The sequence below is a fragment of the Coregonus clupeaformis genome, chromosome 2, assembly GCF_020615455.1.
Source record: "Coregonus clupeaformis isolate EN_2021a chromosome 2, ASM2061545v1, whole genome shotgun sequence".
Taxonomy (NCBI): domain Eukaryota; kingdom Metazoa; phylum Chordata; class Actinopteri; order Salmoniformes; family Salmonidae; genus Coregonus; species Coregonus clupeaformis.
Genome location: NC_059193.1, coordinates 16,327,916 through 16,343,083, shown reverse-complemented (window position 1 = coordinate 16,343,083; position 15,168 = coordinate 16,327,916). Strand labels below are relative to the sequence as shown.

The window sequence follows — 15,168 nt, the reverse complement described above, 5'->3', positions numbered from 1 at the left end:
TTAATTATTTTCATTCGTTTTGTTAGTGTTGGGTTGAAACGAACCCCTGCATAGTTTATACCGGAAGAACATTACTTCGAACTACAACCAGAAGTCTAACTCGAGTGTTGATTGGACGATGGTAAGCGATAGGTTACGTGGCATTGGTGTCTGCGCAGACTCAGATCACAACATCCTTCGTCTATCACCGGCTGGAAGATGGTGGCTGTCAAAATGCAGTATTGTGTGCTGTCAGTTTTGCTTTTGAACGTTTATTACACCTTTGTCTCCTCGCTGTACTTTCACATCGGAGAAACTGAGAAGAAATGCTTCATAGAGGAAATTCCGGATGAAACGATGATCATCGGTCAGTATCTTGTGTCCATTGGGATTGCTATGCTATTTAGCCATGAGAAGTCAGCTAACAGCTAGCTAGCTTGCTAGCTCGTCAAACTAGCTTCCGAGTTCGAGTTAGCTAACATTTAGCCAACAATCTAGTTCGGTAGTTATCTAGCCAGCCAACATGAAACCTGTCTGTACAGGGGGCTGTAAACTTACTTTTCAGTTGACTTGTTGACATACTTGGCTAGCTAGCTACTCAAATTCATGAGCAGGCTAACCAGCTAGCCAACGTTAGCTATACAAATACAGTGTATTGGTCGCGTACACATATTTGCAGATGTTATCGCAGGTTCTGCGAAAAGCTTATTTTTCTAGCTCCAACAGTGCAGTAATACCGAACAGAACAAGCAGACACCTGTCATATTGATGTCCTCGGCGAGCTACAGCTATCATATTTGAAATATGTCACGCATGCTTTTGATACTTTCATAAATATAAACCATGTAACTACATCATATTTTACTGTCGTACCATCCATGTCCATATCCACTTCCTGTTAACATACTGTAGGTCCTGCACAGAAACAACCCTTGGCCCTAACAGTTTACCCCTCTAACTAGGCACTTGTAAGGACAGGACCGGTAGAAGCAATCATTGGCTGGCATGTGTAAACAATTGTATTTTCTATTTTTAGGAAACTATCGTACACAATTGTATGACAAGCAGAAAGAAGAGTACCTTCCTGCCACACAGGGTCTGGGGATGTTTGTTGAGGTGAAAGATCCTGATGAGAAGGTAGGATGTTACACACTGCAACTAGTATCATTCACTTCATATGGTATTCTTTGAGAGAAACCTGTGAGAATAATTATGACCAAAGCTGCATTGAAGTGAATAGTGATGATACTGAAAAGGTGTTGCATCCCGTCTGGACTCTAGGTGATCCTGTCTCGTCAGTACGGCTCGGAGGGAAGATTCACCTTCACCTCTCACACCCCAGGAGAACATCAGATCTGCCTTCACTCCAATTCCTCCAAGTTCGCCCTCTTCGCAGGAGGAATGCTTGTAAGTACATTAGTGTGACAAATGGGGGAAAAAAGCTATTGCACTCACAATATGCATAGTTGATGGCAGGATGCAATGGGGGGGAGGGGAGTCAAAAACAAGTAAATACCCACATTGATGCTCCTCTCAATTGTTGTGAACCACCCTTTGTTTTCTCAGAGAGTTCACCTGGACATCCAAGTGGGAGAGCACACCAATAACTATGCAGAGATTGCAGCCAAAGACAAGCTGACAGAGCTGCAGCTGAGAGTGAGACAGCTGGTGGAGCAGGTGGACCAGATCCAGAAGGAGCAGAACTATCAGAGGGTGAGTACATCAGCTGTCTTGCTGAGTAAAGCCCTGGACACACCGGTCAGCTGTCCTGCTGAGTAAAGCCCTGGACACACCGGTCAGCTGTCCTGCTGAGTAAAGCCCTGGACACACCGGTCAGCTGTCTTGCTGAGTAAAGGCCTGGACACACCGGTCAGCTGTCCTGTTGCGTAAAGCCCTGGACACACCGGTAGTGTTTGCCGGCCGAGACTACTTAGCACCTCTGAACAGAGTGCCAGCTGTAATTTGCTAATCGATTCTAGATGTAGAAAAAGGCTAAAGTAATTGCAGTCAGACACCTACTGACGGATGGTCCCTGAAACACACAGAGCGGAATGAACGCGAGACGAACAGCAGACCGCCATTGGTGCAACGTTTTCTCCTTAAAATATAATAGTCTGTTCAAGGCAAACTTAAGACATTTGCTAAATTTCCAAATCGACCTCTAGCCCCCACACTCTAGCCACTCCTGTAGATCTGAGGGGATTGGATAGATATAAGCATGTGAGTAACAGCTTACTATAGTCTTCTGAATGGCTGGGTGGAAATATCATAGCTTCCACCTATCCAATCCTGTCAGATCTACTAGTGAGTAGGGGTCAAGTTGGAATTCAGAAATTGGTTGCATTGGCTTGTGTGCTACTATTTGTATTTTATGAAAGCTTTGCTCTGTCTCTTTCAGTACCGTGAGGAGCGCTTCAGGCAGACCAGTGAGAGCACCAACCAGAGGGTTCTGTGGTGGTCCATCGTTCAGACATTGATCCTGGTGGCCATTGGCTTCTGGCAGATGAGACACCTCAAGAGTTTCTTCGAGGCCAAGAAATTAGTGTAGACCTGCTCTCTCATTTTGTTGTTTATCTGAGTCCGGGTTGGGGATCAATTCGGTTTCAAATCAGTAAATTCAGGAAGTTAACTTTAACTCTATTCTTGAATTGAGAATTGCCCCATTGTTTTCTATGAGGCTTTTTTCATTCATCAATTTGAATTAACTTCCTGAATTGATAAGTGAATTGAACCCAACCCTGGTCTGAATGCAGTACTTAAACATCAGTCAGAATGCGAGTTTGCTCTCAGAAGTATGTGTGTAGACTGGTGAGGTTACCATCCTATCAGTGAAAACCACCCAATTATTTTTATTTTGAGAGGGCTCTGCTTTTGGATTTTTAAGACCCTTTTGTGACTTTGATATTCCCCATCCCTGTTTCTGTAAGATAACTCTGTCTGCAATTGGTTTTATTTATGATCCTCTACAGTATGCTATATGTTTTATTTTTGGCTGGGAAAAAATTGTCTTGTACTATTGATGATATCAAACATGGTTATGCTATTGATGATATCAAACATTGTTCTTCGAAGGTTAAAACCACCTTGACAACCCATAAGATATTTCTGTAGCACTTTTTGTGACTAGAATACCTGTCAGTCATATTACAGGCCACATCTCTTCTCTCAAAATAACAGGTGTGTTTTCAAACTGATTAGACAATGTTCTCACTCTACTTGCATCGTAATGGGGTTTTTTTTACTGGCCGAGAGAGATCATCTATTTTGGTTTAGAGCCATACAGCAGAAAATGTGATTTGATTTATGAAACTTATTTTTGGTAATGTGTGCGTACTAATCTTTACGTTTTGATTTAGCTTAAAATGAATGTACATTTCAACCCCTGATGTATTCAGTGTTGGTCGTGGTCTGTGTGTTTAGAAACAGAAAGACATCCAGAATATGCAGAATTTTAAAATGAAGATCTTGAAAATTGGGAACCTTCTCCTGTCTTGTTAACCAGTATCTGTATTCCCAAAGCACCTCGGAGTAGGCGTGCTGATCTAGTATCTGTTACCCCTTGTTAATAAAAGGCAAAATTTATCCTAGATCAGCACTTGGACTCTGAGACACTTTCTCAATACGGGCTCTGTCTGTGTTTTATTTAATGGTCAATTTATAAAGCTGGAAAGTGAGACAAGAAACATGACATTTTGGTTAAAGGGTGGTGCTAGAGTGTCTGTTGTTAATATGGTAGTTTTATGGAAAACAGTTGTGAAATACTAGCTATGCATTTGCTGAAGTACGAAATCAGTTCACACAGTTTCTCCCTAACTTGCTGAATACACTGCCAAAGATGTTCCCTTATCACAATCCATTGGCTTGAATGTGGTCAAGTGAACATTGGTTGTTTTTTCATCTGTACTGCATATCTAAGTGAACCTAGAGAGATGCTGTTTTGGGGATCTGTTTTGTCAATTTCCTTTCTGCAAATACTCAGGTAGAGTTTTGAAGACACAGATTTAATTCAATTAAATAAAGAACTGCTGTCCAGGTTAACAGTTTGCTCCAGTTCTCATCATGTACAAGGAGTTGATTCTTGGGTAAACATCCAAATCAAAATCAAATCAATTGTACACTTGGAAAGTACTTAGCCAGAAAGCAGTCCTTGCTTCTTGACATTCATAAAACAATTTGAACTATACTGGATCATTGTTGCAAAAAAAATATTTTTGTTCAGTTAATCAGTTTTTTGTGTGTTTCTCCTTAATATTCCCAAAACTGTTCCTTATTCAATTAGTTCATCATTGGCGGGTTTTTTGCATTTATATGGTTAGATACAGTATCAGAGATTTCGAGTATGATTTGAATCAATTGGGGATGGTTTGTTTTTGGTGGGGGGATGTTAAGTTTAGATTCTGTAAATGTAAAAACCTGTCTAAATTGCACTAAAAAATAAAGTTTTGTCACCTTTGGCTAGCCATCTTGAATTACTATTTTCCACCGACACTTTGCCAAACAAAAATATTAGATCAGATGTGGGTCCATCCATAGGGAATGCATTCTATAGTTCCGCAAATGCATAGGAACGTTCAGTGCTTGATAACGTGTTTCCCCCGGAGCAATATCGTAGGCAGACCTTATTAAAACGGATGATCTTTTCTTGAGTAGAAGCTATTTAGCGAAATAACGAATTATGGCAATGTAACTTTCGTATGGTAGTGTGTGAAACACACTTAATTATTGAAACAAATTATATTTGTATAGTTTATGTTGCTAGACTTTTTTGTTTCCCGAAATCCACGCGTCTCACCACAGATAGAACAATATTTGGTCTCATTGTGCAGTAGGACATGGATAGGAACAACATTTCCCTTGCTCTGCCTTGTTGCTACGTGTACACCCGGGGCGTCTTCATTACGCCGATTCTGTTGCAAAACGTTTCTTAAACGAAATGAAACGAGGCGGGACCTACCTTAATTTGTTAAATAGAAACTCTCGTTTTAGTTGCAAACGTTTTGCAGCAGTTTGGACTAATGATTACACCCCTGCTAGACATCTAGCAGTGAGCATCAATGTTGCTCTGTTATTAGCCGGCGTCAAGCCAAAGCTTTGCCAAACATTGGCACGGCATTTCACGTTCAGTAACCAAAGGCGTAATGTGACATTTCCAGGAAGAATATGACAAGAACATCAGTTGGACATCAAAATAATCCGACTGCAAAAGGAGAGAGCCGGGAAGAATGGAGAAGTTCGATTGTAGAATAACGACGACATTATCTGTTTCATGAGTAGCTACTGTCCAAATCTGGGGAATAGCAATACTGTATTTTTCTGTGCAATCTTCAAGCTGTTGTCCTTTGCAACTTCGAAAATGATGTATTCATCAAGAAGGAAACCAGTCCTCTATTTCAAAGAAGACAGAAGGTAAAACGTAACGGTAGTCGGCAGCCCTGATGTTCACAATGATCCTATCCTAGATTGATTAGTCTAGATGAGGGAACAGACCTATGCATTTCAAGACATTAGCAAGCTAGTAAATGTGTTTCATTTTGAACTACTAGCGAGGCCTATTTAATAATACCAATACACTACTACTGTAGATACACTAAAGCCTCTATCTCTGGCTCTTACATTGGGACACAAACCTAGCTCTCTAAAACGTTTAAGAATGCAGCTGGTGTAAATGGATTGCAGTCAGATGACTAAGCTTGTTCAAATATTTCACATAATTTCTTAGTATTGTACAACCTCAAAGAAATGAGAAACCAAAAGTACCTCGTCCAGAAGAGAGTAATCAGTGAGTAGTTGACTACAATAGAAGTGTGTTGTTCTCAGATTTTGTTGTGTGAAATAATGTTGGTGGATTGATTTTTGTTTGTTTGCTGGTAAAATTAATGATAGTATTTTAAGGCAGCCATTCCTTATATTCTAGACGTAGCCATTGCATACTGTGTGTATGGGTTTGGTTGTGCAAGCGTTTAGTGTACAATACTAATGCCTAACTGAGTTACTGCTACTAAAGCTCTCACTTTGACATGCATGACACTTGGTCAGTTTATGGTTAAGGTGTACAACATAACATTGATTGACTTCACTACATTGCTGAATATGAGACTTGCTATTACTTATACTTTCAGATTCTGGTCTGGGAAATGCACAGTCTACAAACTATTTGGTATGTGTATGGTGCTGGTACTGGTCTCCCTCCTATGGCTCCAACTCAGCTGTACAGGAGACATGAGCCGGGTTGTAGTGGATGACGGACGCCTCCCTCCTCAGCCCTGTCCGCTGGAGAGACAGGCATCTGCTGCGGACAACCCTTCCTGGGGTCCTCACAAGCTGGCCCTCCTGATACCGTTCAGGGAGAGGTTTGAGGAGCTGCTGGTGTTTGTCCCCTTCATGCACACCTTCTTAAACAACAAGAAAATACTGCATAAGATCTTCGTAATTAACCAGATGGATCACTATCGGTAAGTGATGCAAGACGTTATGTTGCCTTGTTAGTCATTAGGCCTACAACAGAAGTCCTGTTACTGTCTAATCCGAAGGCCACAACATATTATACTATGTTCTGTTCTATTCTGTTCTATTCTGTTCTGTTCTGTTCTGTTCTGTTCTATTATTCTATTCGGTTCTGTTCTGTTCTGTTCTGTTCTATTCTGTTATGTTCTGTTCTATTTCAGTCCAGTGGGTGTTGATGAATTCTGATTGGCACAGGGGAACTATAGTCTGGATGTGTGCCTAGTTGATTTGCGCCTTACCAAATAAATATTGTCTCCTACTGGAAGTAAATAATTAGTTCCATCCATATCTCACCACAGGTTCAACAGAGCCTCTCTCATTAACGTTGGTTACATGGAGAGTGGTAACGACACTGATTACATCGCCATGCACGATGTGGACTTGTTACCTCTGAATGAAGCGCTGGACTATGGATTCCCAGAGGAGGGCCCTTTCCACGTGGCCTCACCAGAACTACACCCCCTCTATCACTACAAGACATACGTGGGAGGAATCCTGCTGCTCACCAAACAGCATTATCACATGGTAGGTTAGCCTATTGTTAAGTTAATCATTCATTATCCATAATAATAATAATAATAATAAGACAGCATTTCAGAGCTCCAATACATTAAATTCATTATTTACCCATACACATATTCTAATCAAATTTGATTTGTCACGTGCCAAATACAACTGGTGTAGACTTTACCGTGAAATGCTTGCTTATGAGCTCTTCCCAACGATGCAGCGTTTAAAAATAGTAACACATGAGGAATAAAATAAAATACACAAGAATGGAGCTATATACAGGGAGTACCAGTACCAGATCAATGTGCAGGGTATTTGAGGTACAGTTGAAGTCGGAAGTTTACATACACCTTAGCCAAATACATTTAAACTCAGTTTTTCACAATTCCTGACATTTAATCCTAGTAAAAATTCCCTGTCTTAGGTCAGTTAGGATCACCACTTTATTTTAAGAATGTGAAATGTCAGAATTATAGTAGAGAGAATGATTTATTTCAGCTTTTATTTCTTTCATCACATTCCCAGTGGATCAGAAGTTTACATACACTCAATTAGTATTTGGTAGCATTGCCTTTAAATTGTTTAACTTGGGTCAAACGTTTCGGGTAGCCTTCCACAAGCGTCCCACAATAAGTTGGGTGAATTTTGGCCCATTCCTCCTGACAGAGCTGGTGTAACTGAGTCAGGTTTGTAGGCCTCCTTGCTCGCACACGCTTTTTCAGTTCTGCCCACACATTTTCTATAGGATTGAGGTCAGGGCTTTGTGATGGCCACTCCAATACTTGTATTTTATTTTTTATTTTACCTTTATTTAACTAGGCAAGTCAGTTAAGAACAAATTCTTATTTACAATGACGGCCTACACCTTGACTTTGTTGTCCTTAAGCCATTTTGCCACAACTTTGGAAGTATGCTTGGGGTCATTGTCCATTTGGAAGACCCATTTGCGACCAAGCTTTAACTTCCTGACTGATGTCTTGAGATGTTGCTTCAATATATCCACATCATTTTCCTTCCTCATGATGCCATCTATTTTGTGAAGTGCACCAGTCCCTCCTGCAGCAAAGCACCCCCACAGCATGATGCTGCCACCCTGTGCTTCACGGTTGGGATGGTGTTCTTCAGCTTGCAAACATCCCCCTTTTTCCTCCAAACATAACAATGGTCATTATGGCCAAACAGTTCTATTTTGGTTTCATCAGACCAGAGGACATTTCTCCAAAAAGTACGATCTTTGTACATGAAGGCAGGGTAAAGTGACTAGGCATCAGGATAGATAATAATAAGGTATTTGAGGTAGATATGTACATGAAGGCAGGGTAAAGTGACTAGCCATCAGGATAGATAATAATAATTGCACGATTGTTCATGGTGGTGGTGTGCTGTTTTAACTGTCATGTTCTGTGTTCCGGAAGTGCTGTTTTAACTGTCATGTTCTGTGTTCCGGAAGTGCTGTTTTAACTGTCATGTTCTGTGTTCTTGAAGTGCTGTTTTAACTGTCATGTTCTGTGTTCCGGAAGTGCAACGGCATGTCCAACCGGTTCTGGGGGTGGGGGAGAGAGGACGATGAATTCTACAGGAGACTAAGAACTGCTGGATTACAGGTAAACCAGGACTGTCCTTGCGTGTCACAAAGCGACAGAGATAGCTAGGAAGTTTGGCTAATCCCTCAAGTTACTCCAAAATAATGACAAGCCAATGAATGATAAGCATTGGTATCTGACACATCTACCTACATATTAGAAAAACTCATAGTACGTTTGCATGTAGACCAGCAAAAAAAGCTGCTGCCACGTCTCTAAATACTATTAATAATATAATCAATCTCTCATTTTCTGTTTGCCAGCTCTTCAGACCCAGTGGGATAAAAACAGGGTATGAAACCTTTCGCCACATCCACGACCCTGCCTGGAGGAAGAGAGACCAGAAGAGAGTGGCTGCACAGAAACAGGTAGAGATGCTTTCACTGGAAACTACTACCATGTTGGATTGTTATGTGTTGCATTCAGAGATAGACAGATACTGTATTCATCTCTTTGGTTGTATTTTTAAATCACAGTACTGACATTATTGCATTCTCTCCTCGTTTTTGGAAGGAACAATTCAAGGTTGACCCCGAGGGCGGGCTGACTAACTTGCAGTACAAGGTGGAGTCGAGACATGAGCTGACTATTAGCGGAGCCCCTGTCACTGTCCTCAACACCAAACTGGAGTGTGACACGGACAAGACTCCCTGGTGTCTGCTGAACTAAGATGGCCCCCCATGATAGACCCATTGCTGCCTCTCATCTGGGTTATGTTCATTCTCCTCCAAACAGAAGAAAACAAGACTAAAACAGGGAGGGACTACCTGAACTTCTCCAATGAGACACTTGTTTTTGTGCGCCTTTTATGAACATGACCCAGGTGCTACAGAGGGCGATGTTTCCCCTGCTTGTGCTAGCCAGGACAGTTTCTGGTCCGGAAGACATGGCAAAAAAAATAAAATGTTGATTTTTTTTATTCATACAATCGACCCAGAGAAGAGGCTTTGGCCTTTGACCCCAGCAACGCCTTCCCTCATTGGAGAGATGGAATGTATTTATATTGAACTAGCTACATTAAGTTATCCTTTAGAACTGCAGCGTAGCTGTCTGACTTGCGTTCAGAACTGTGAGTGACTGGATCTCATGCAGGGGCTTTAAACTACAGACACTTTGCCAATATTGAGGATACATGAAAGGAAGGGTATACTGAAATAATAAGCAATGGCCTTTGTATCTGTTTATTTATTAATATTTACCCTTATTTTACCAGGTAAGTTGACTGAGAAAATATTCTCATTTACAGCAATGACCTGGGGAATAGTTACAGGGTGATGAATGAGCCAATTGGAAGCTGGGGATGATTAGGTGGCCATGATGGTATGAGGGCCAGATTGAGAATTTAGCCTGGACACTGGGGTTAACACCCCCACTCTTACGATAAGTGCCATGGGCTCTTTAGTGAACACAGAGTGTCAGGACCCCTGTTTAACGTCCCATCCGAAAGACGGCACCCTACACAGGGCAATGTCCCCAATCACTGCCCTGGGGCATTGGGATATTTTTTTTTGACCAGAGGAAAGAGTACCTCCTACTGGCCCTCCATCACCACTTCCAGCAGCATCTGGTCTCCCATCCAGGGACAGACCAGGACCAACCCTGCCTAGCTTCAGAGGCACGCCAGCAGTGGGACGCAGGGATTGTCTGCTGCTGGGTGTGATCCCAATGGACCATTTGCACTTTTCAGGAAATCCCTTCTCTGTCCTTCAATTTAAGTCTGCTATACTGTCTGTCTTAATGTATTATCATCAGAGTTAGTTTACGATGAAAGGGTTTTCTTTCTGACGTTGTAATGCACTGCATTGGCATTTCCATGATCCATAGCGCTGTATTCTCATCCGGTATCCACTGTGACCCATCATGTGATCAACTAGTAGTGAGTTGAGTATCAGGGTACCATTTTGGGTTTGTTGTTGATGGTAAAACAGCTTTTAAGGTTTACAGTTGCGCTTTAGAATGTTTTCAGAGACCGACTAGACGTTATGAAAGTATGTTTGGGTAAATGATGCTGTGTTTACAACAGTGTGGCCATATACCATACTGCTGTAATGTATTTTTGAATGACTAGACAAGTCAATGGTACCGTAGATGTATTTGTACAATATTCAGTATGTATATGAAGTTATGACTCAAACCTGGGAAAAACATGCATAGTCTTTTTCTCGTTATAAAGGTCTTCATTGTACATAATATGATTAACACGTATTGTATTTTCAGTACTTAACATGATCTATTTGATCCATTTGAAGTTCTGTCTGACAGAAGACAGTTGTACCTAAGCTTTGTTATGTTCATGTCCCTCACTATAATTGAAAATGCTACAGTACTTGTTGCAGTTGAAACCTACTCAGGAAATGCATATAGGGATTGTTAACTGATGGCACTTTGCTTGAGAGTGTAAATTAAGGTGCATAACTAGCCTGTCATTCAAGGTGTGACTTTAATCTTACTGGTCCTGTAAACGGCCATTAATGAGGGCTTTTACACACCTTTGAAGTCAACCCTGCATTGTCCCACTGGTTATAGACAAGCCCGATTTTTGAATCCACTAGAAATGCAAACAACAGATAAGTGTACCACTACCAAGAAGTGTACAATAGACGGTGTCTGTAATTTAGCATATGACATGGTAAGTTTATAAAATCAGTCATAACTCGTTATGCATTTAAAGTCTGCTCAAGACTGCAGCAGTTAGGCCTATTTCTGCTTCATGACAATGAGAAGTGTCATTATTGCATTTAAATACCATAGGAAGCAAGCTATCATATGTAATGCGCTGTCCATATGCGATCATGGTTGTGTGCCTTCATAGCCTAATAATGATAGAATAGACTATAACACATTTATTTCATAAGCACAAACTGAGTCGCACTCAGTGGCAATTTTGCCTTATTTTGGGGGCGGGCGTTTGCCGAAACCCAATGGAATTCGTTTTCGATTATATCATTATTTCATTTGAATATCACAATGAAAACCTTTAGGCCTGTCTACTGAATAATGATTACCTTTGTGGTGATTTGTCACTTCAGCCCCGCATGCAAAGCTCCAGTCTGAAGTCTTTGTCAGGTCATAATTGAGTCATCGGCTCTCGGTCGACCAGAAGACGGCCCTATCAGGACAGGTTTACACTAATCTCCTCAAAGTAGTTTCTGACTCGATGGGACAAGACCTTTCAGGCCCTATGATCTATCTGTTGAGGCGGGGTATAAAGTCCTTGCCTCCCGCCTGGAGAATGAGCCACACTCAACGGTGCACCATGACGAGAGGAAGCCTTAACGCGAGTTCCCTCAACCGGACATCTTCTTTCTCATCACCATCATACTTTCCCTTTTATGGTGGAGCAACGGACATCTCTTCATGGTTGCCAAACAAGGTTCTATCAAAGACAAAGAACGCGTGCTGCTTCGGTGTTGAAGTTATCCTTTCCGTGGGTCCTTCCCGGGAAGCAGCCGCACAACAAGCCATGCACATCCAGCAACCAGGCGGAGGCGCAAGGAACCATCCTGCGGCGATGCTGACTTGGGCGCATCTTGGAGACACAAATTCACTTCACCCAGTTTACTACCAGCAACTAAGTGGTTATAATCAAGGTCTGTATAACCGTAAGAGTTCAATTTATGTCGTCAATGTTTCCGACTTTTATTGTTTTGGCCCAAGTGATATTAGCCTACATCAGGGTTCTTCAATTCCGGTCCTGGAGGGCCGAAACACTTCTGTTTTTTATTTCTACCTGGTAGTTAATTGCACTCACCTGGTGTCCCAGGTCTGAATTAGCCCCTGATTAGAAGGAGAGGATGAAAAACAGAGGTGGTTCGGCCCTCCAGGACCGGAATTGAAGAACCCTGGCCTACATTATAGGTCTCGCGTTGAATTGTCTTGTAAAACTGATGATCTGACTCCTCTTAATTCCAAATGGAATATGGAATAGGTGTCATTGTGATGATGTATATTGAAGAATATTGTTTGGAAATTAATATTTGTTTTCTCTGCAGGGCAACCGGGCAGTCTATCCAGGGGAACCTTCGTGCAGAGATCCGGCAGGAGAATCCGCACCATCTACACCGACGACCAGCTGACTAAACTAGAAGAGGTGTTCAGTAAGCAGCGGTACATGACCGGGACGGAGAAGATGCTTCTGGCCTCAGCGCTGAGACTGACCGAGACACAGGTCAAAGTCTGGTTCCAGAACAGGAGAACGCGGTGGAGGAAGGCCCACGGTGACATGGCGGATGTACCGGAGAAGCACGCGCACAATGAAACATCGAGCAGGGAGGAGGATGAGTTGATTTCCGTGGACAATGACGAGTCATGGGTGTATTTTTGATTTAAAGTTATATTAGTAAATGCCTTGAGGCCATCACACACATTCACGATGATTCTTGAATTCTTGTTCTTGTCAAACAAGAGACTTGCCTGTATTTTACCACTGTGTGGCCTGGCATGAGATGCTTTAGCTCATCAATCAGCTATCAACTAGGCTATGATTCACTGAAGATTTAGCCATGTCATTTTTGTAATGTATTTTATATTCCTGTTTCACAACATCCCTTATGTGATTTAGTTTTTTCACCCCTTCCTTTTCACACGGACTTTTTATTGGATTTATTTTCAGTTTATGTGGTTGCATTTATCCACGTACCGAACCCAGGATATAGGCCTCCTATACTGCTGTTTTTTCTGTTCTTTAATGTGGAATATTTTCTACTGATTACTGTCTCTATATTTTTGTTTTGACTTATTTTTTTACCTACTTGATATGCAATTCACTTGTAATTTTTATAATAAAACTTTGGCCTATAGATGAGAAATGGTGTATAATCATTTTCATATAGAAAATGCCGTGTCCAAAACAGAAAGTGTGTATTTATTAAAGAACACGCTATTTGGGGCGGCAGGTAGCTTAGTGGTTAAGAGCGTTGTGCCAGTAACCGAAAGGTCGCTGGTTCTAATCCCCAAGCCGACTAAGTAAAAAATCTGTCGATGTGCCCTTGAGCAAGGCACTTAACCCTAATTGCTCCTGTTAGTCGCTCTGGATAAGAGCGTCTGCTAAATGACTAAAATGTAAATGTATTTGCTGCAAATAACTATACATAAATATATATATATACCAAATCGACTCATTCTAATATACTCGGATGACAATAGTGTGATGGACACAAGACTCCAGGTATAGCCCCAAACTGAGCGACTGATGCATTATGGGCCACTACAGTCTGTTTATTCGTCTTCAATGAGTAAAGAAGTCCCTCCAGGCAAACTGGCCCTCACTTAACCAGGTATTATGTTCCTAGAAGCCAGGTGTGTGGAGGTAAAAGCTTAAAGTCAGACCCAACACTGACATTCTTCTTCTTCCTAATTGACCTTTATGGACTCGAGCTGACAGAGACAGGAAATGTTTGTGCGCGAGAGTAAATAAATCAAGACAGCTCCGAGAGGGAGACAGCAATTATAGTCGCACAAAACGTTCCACAATTTGAGCCTAAATATGCTTTACGGTTCAATTTCAATTAGGTAGTATATAGAAGTTTCCATTATGTAGATATTAATAAAGTATACACGTGAAATTAATACATTTATTGTAATTCGGGGTACATTTTTAAAAGAATAGTATTGAATTGAATAAAATAAAAATGTTGCTAATAGGTAATTATGAAAAATAGAAGGCCTTGTATTTTTTTATTAAAATAGATATATCATGAATTCTATCCCGGCGCTGACCTATACTGAGACCATCAACATCCACTAGAGGGCATTGACCACATAAATAGAGCTCCCCAGATAACCAATTAATTCACTTGACATCATTAATTTACCACCAAAATTAAATGTAAATTAAAATAAATAAATAATTAAGCCAGCAGAAGAGTTGGCAAAACGATGCTTTACCTTTGACAGATGTACTTAACTATGCCTGTACTGTAACTTCGAATTAATACAGTTGTTATTAAAATACTGAATTAATATAATCAACGAAGATGTATATTTAAGGGGACTGTTTTCATTCCTCATTCAATGTACTGAAACTATAAAGGTAATCTGTAATGACCTGATGTGTAGATGAATGTTCCATTCAACAGAGTTCTGTAAAACTGCTCATGTTTTACATGTCCTTTATAGCTTACTATATAGAATAAAGTAAATGGCTGCCATTTACTATAACACATCCTATGTCTGTTCCTTTCTGAATAGAGTAACCTCATTCCATGTAAAAGGGACTTAACTCCAGTTAGCTGATTCAAGACAGACCATGCAGGGGGACAATAATCACATTTTAACTCAGCTTCACACCCCTGTGTACCTACAAAAACTCCAACTGCTTAATACCTCCTTTCAGATCCGCAAAATCTGTCATTAATTGCCAGAGGCAAAATTAATAGTTGTTAATGGCCGCCTGAATCAAAGGCTCCGGGGCTAGATCTGCCAGTAAAACCTATTAATTCTATACAGGGGGACTGGGCGGCATAGGATTGGTATAGGGGACAAGAGGGGTGGAGACAACTCCTTTGGGACTCAAAGGGCTCTTTGACCCTTGGTCGTTCACATCAGCTTCCACAGAGCAGATCATGAAAGATGGAAGCAGGGGGGCTTTTGT

At 41.2% G+C, this 15,168-nt stretch overlaps 3 protein-coding genes across 5 annotated transcripts; all 3 read left to right on the top strand.

Annotated features, from left to right (window-relative positions):
* Positions 1 to 161: 161 nt before the first annotated feature.
* On the top strand, positions 162 to 4,433 carry LOC121530883 (transmembrane emp24 domain-containing protein 9). The gene is made up of 5 exons (XM_041836205.1): positions 162 to 346; positions 1,016 to 1,116; positions 1,261 to 1,386; positions 1,546 to 1,692; positions 2,378 to 4,433. Exons 1-5 carry the CDS (start codon positions 199 to 201, stop codon positions 2,525 to 2,527), a joined length of 672 nt encoding a protein of 223 aa, XP_041692139.1. The 5' UTR covers positions 162 to 198; the 3' UTR covers positions 2,528 to 4,433.
* A 169-nt stretch (positions 4,434 to 4,602) lies between these two features.
* On the top strand, positions 4,603 to 9,824 carry LOC121530869 (beta-1,4-galactosyltransferase 7). Of its 3 annotated transcripts, none has more exons than XM_041836186.1 (6): positions 4,603 to 5,385; positions 6,099 to 6,431; positions 6,783 to 7,008; positions 8,514 to 8,597; positions 8,840 to 8,944; positions 9,090 to 9,824. In XM_041836186.1, the coding sequence occupies exons 1-6, from the start codon at positions 5,246 to 5,248 to the stop codon at positions 9,243 to 9,245; spliced, it is 1,044 nt and encodes a 347-aa protein (XP_041692120.1). In that variant the 5' UTR covers positions 4,603 to 5,245; the 3' UTR covers positions 9,246 to 9,824. The 3 variants fall into 3 exon arrangements, with proteins under 3 accessions (XP_041692120.1, XP_041692110.1, XP_041692126.1); XM_041836176.1 differs by having other exon boundaries at positions 9,087 to 9,824; XM_041836192.2 differs by lacking the exon at positions 4,603 to 5,385 and adding an exon at positions 5,404 to 5,758 and having other exon boundaries at positions 9,087 to 9,824.
* A 280-nt stretch (positions 9,825 to 10,104) lies between these two features.
* On the top strand, positions 10,105 to 13,399 carry LOC121530863 (homeobox protein EMX1). Its single transcript, XM_041836163.2, has 2 exons — positions 10,105 to 12,166; positions 12,569 to 13,399. The coding sequence occupies exons 1-2, from the start codon at positions 11,734 to 11,736 to the stop codon at positions 12,898 to 12,900; spliced, it is 765 nt and encodes a 254-aa protein (XP_041692097.1). The 5' UTR covers positions 10,105 to 11,733; the 3' UTR covers positions 12,901 to 13,399.
* The last annotated feature ends 1,769 nt before the right edge of the window (positions 13,400 to 15,168 follow it).

Coding starts and splice junctions, on each gene's coding strand:
- LOC121530883 (XM_041836205.1), top strand. CDS start 199: ATGGTGGCTGTCAAAATGCAGTATTGTGTGCTGTCAGTTTTGCTTTTG. Junction 347..1,015: donor GGATGAAACGATGATCATCG/GTCAGTATCTTG, acceptor TTCTATTTTTAG/GAAACTATCGTACACAATTG. Junction 1,117..1,260: donor TGAAAGATCCTGATGAGAAG/GTAGGATGTTAC, acceptor TCTGGACTCTAG/GTGATCCTGTCTCGTCAGTA.
- LOC121530869 (XM_041836176.1), top strand. CDS start 5,246: ATGAGTAGCTACTGTCCAAATCTGGGGAATAGCAATACTGTATTTTTC. Junction 7,009..8,513: donor CCAAACAGCATTATCACATG/GTAGGTTAGCCT, acceptor GTGTTCCGGAAG/TGCAACGGCATGTCCAACCG. Junction 8,945..9,086: donor GAGTGGCTGCACAGAAACAG/GTAGAGATGCTT, acceptor CCTCGTTTTTGG/AAGGAACAATTCAAGGTTGA.
- LOC121530863 (XM_041836163.2), top strand. CDS start 11,734: ATGGGACAAGACCTTTCAGGCCCTATGATCTATCTGTTGAGGCGGGGT. Junction 12,167..12,568: donor ACTAAGTGGTTATAATCAAG/GTCTGTATAACC, acceptor TTTTCTCTGCAG/GGCAACCGGGCAGTCTATCC.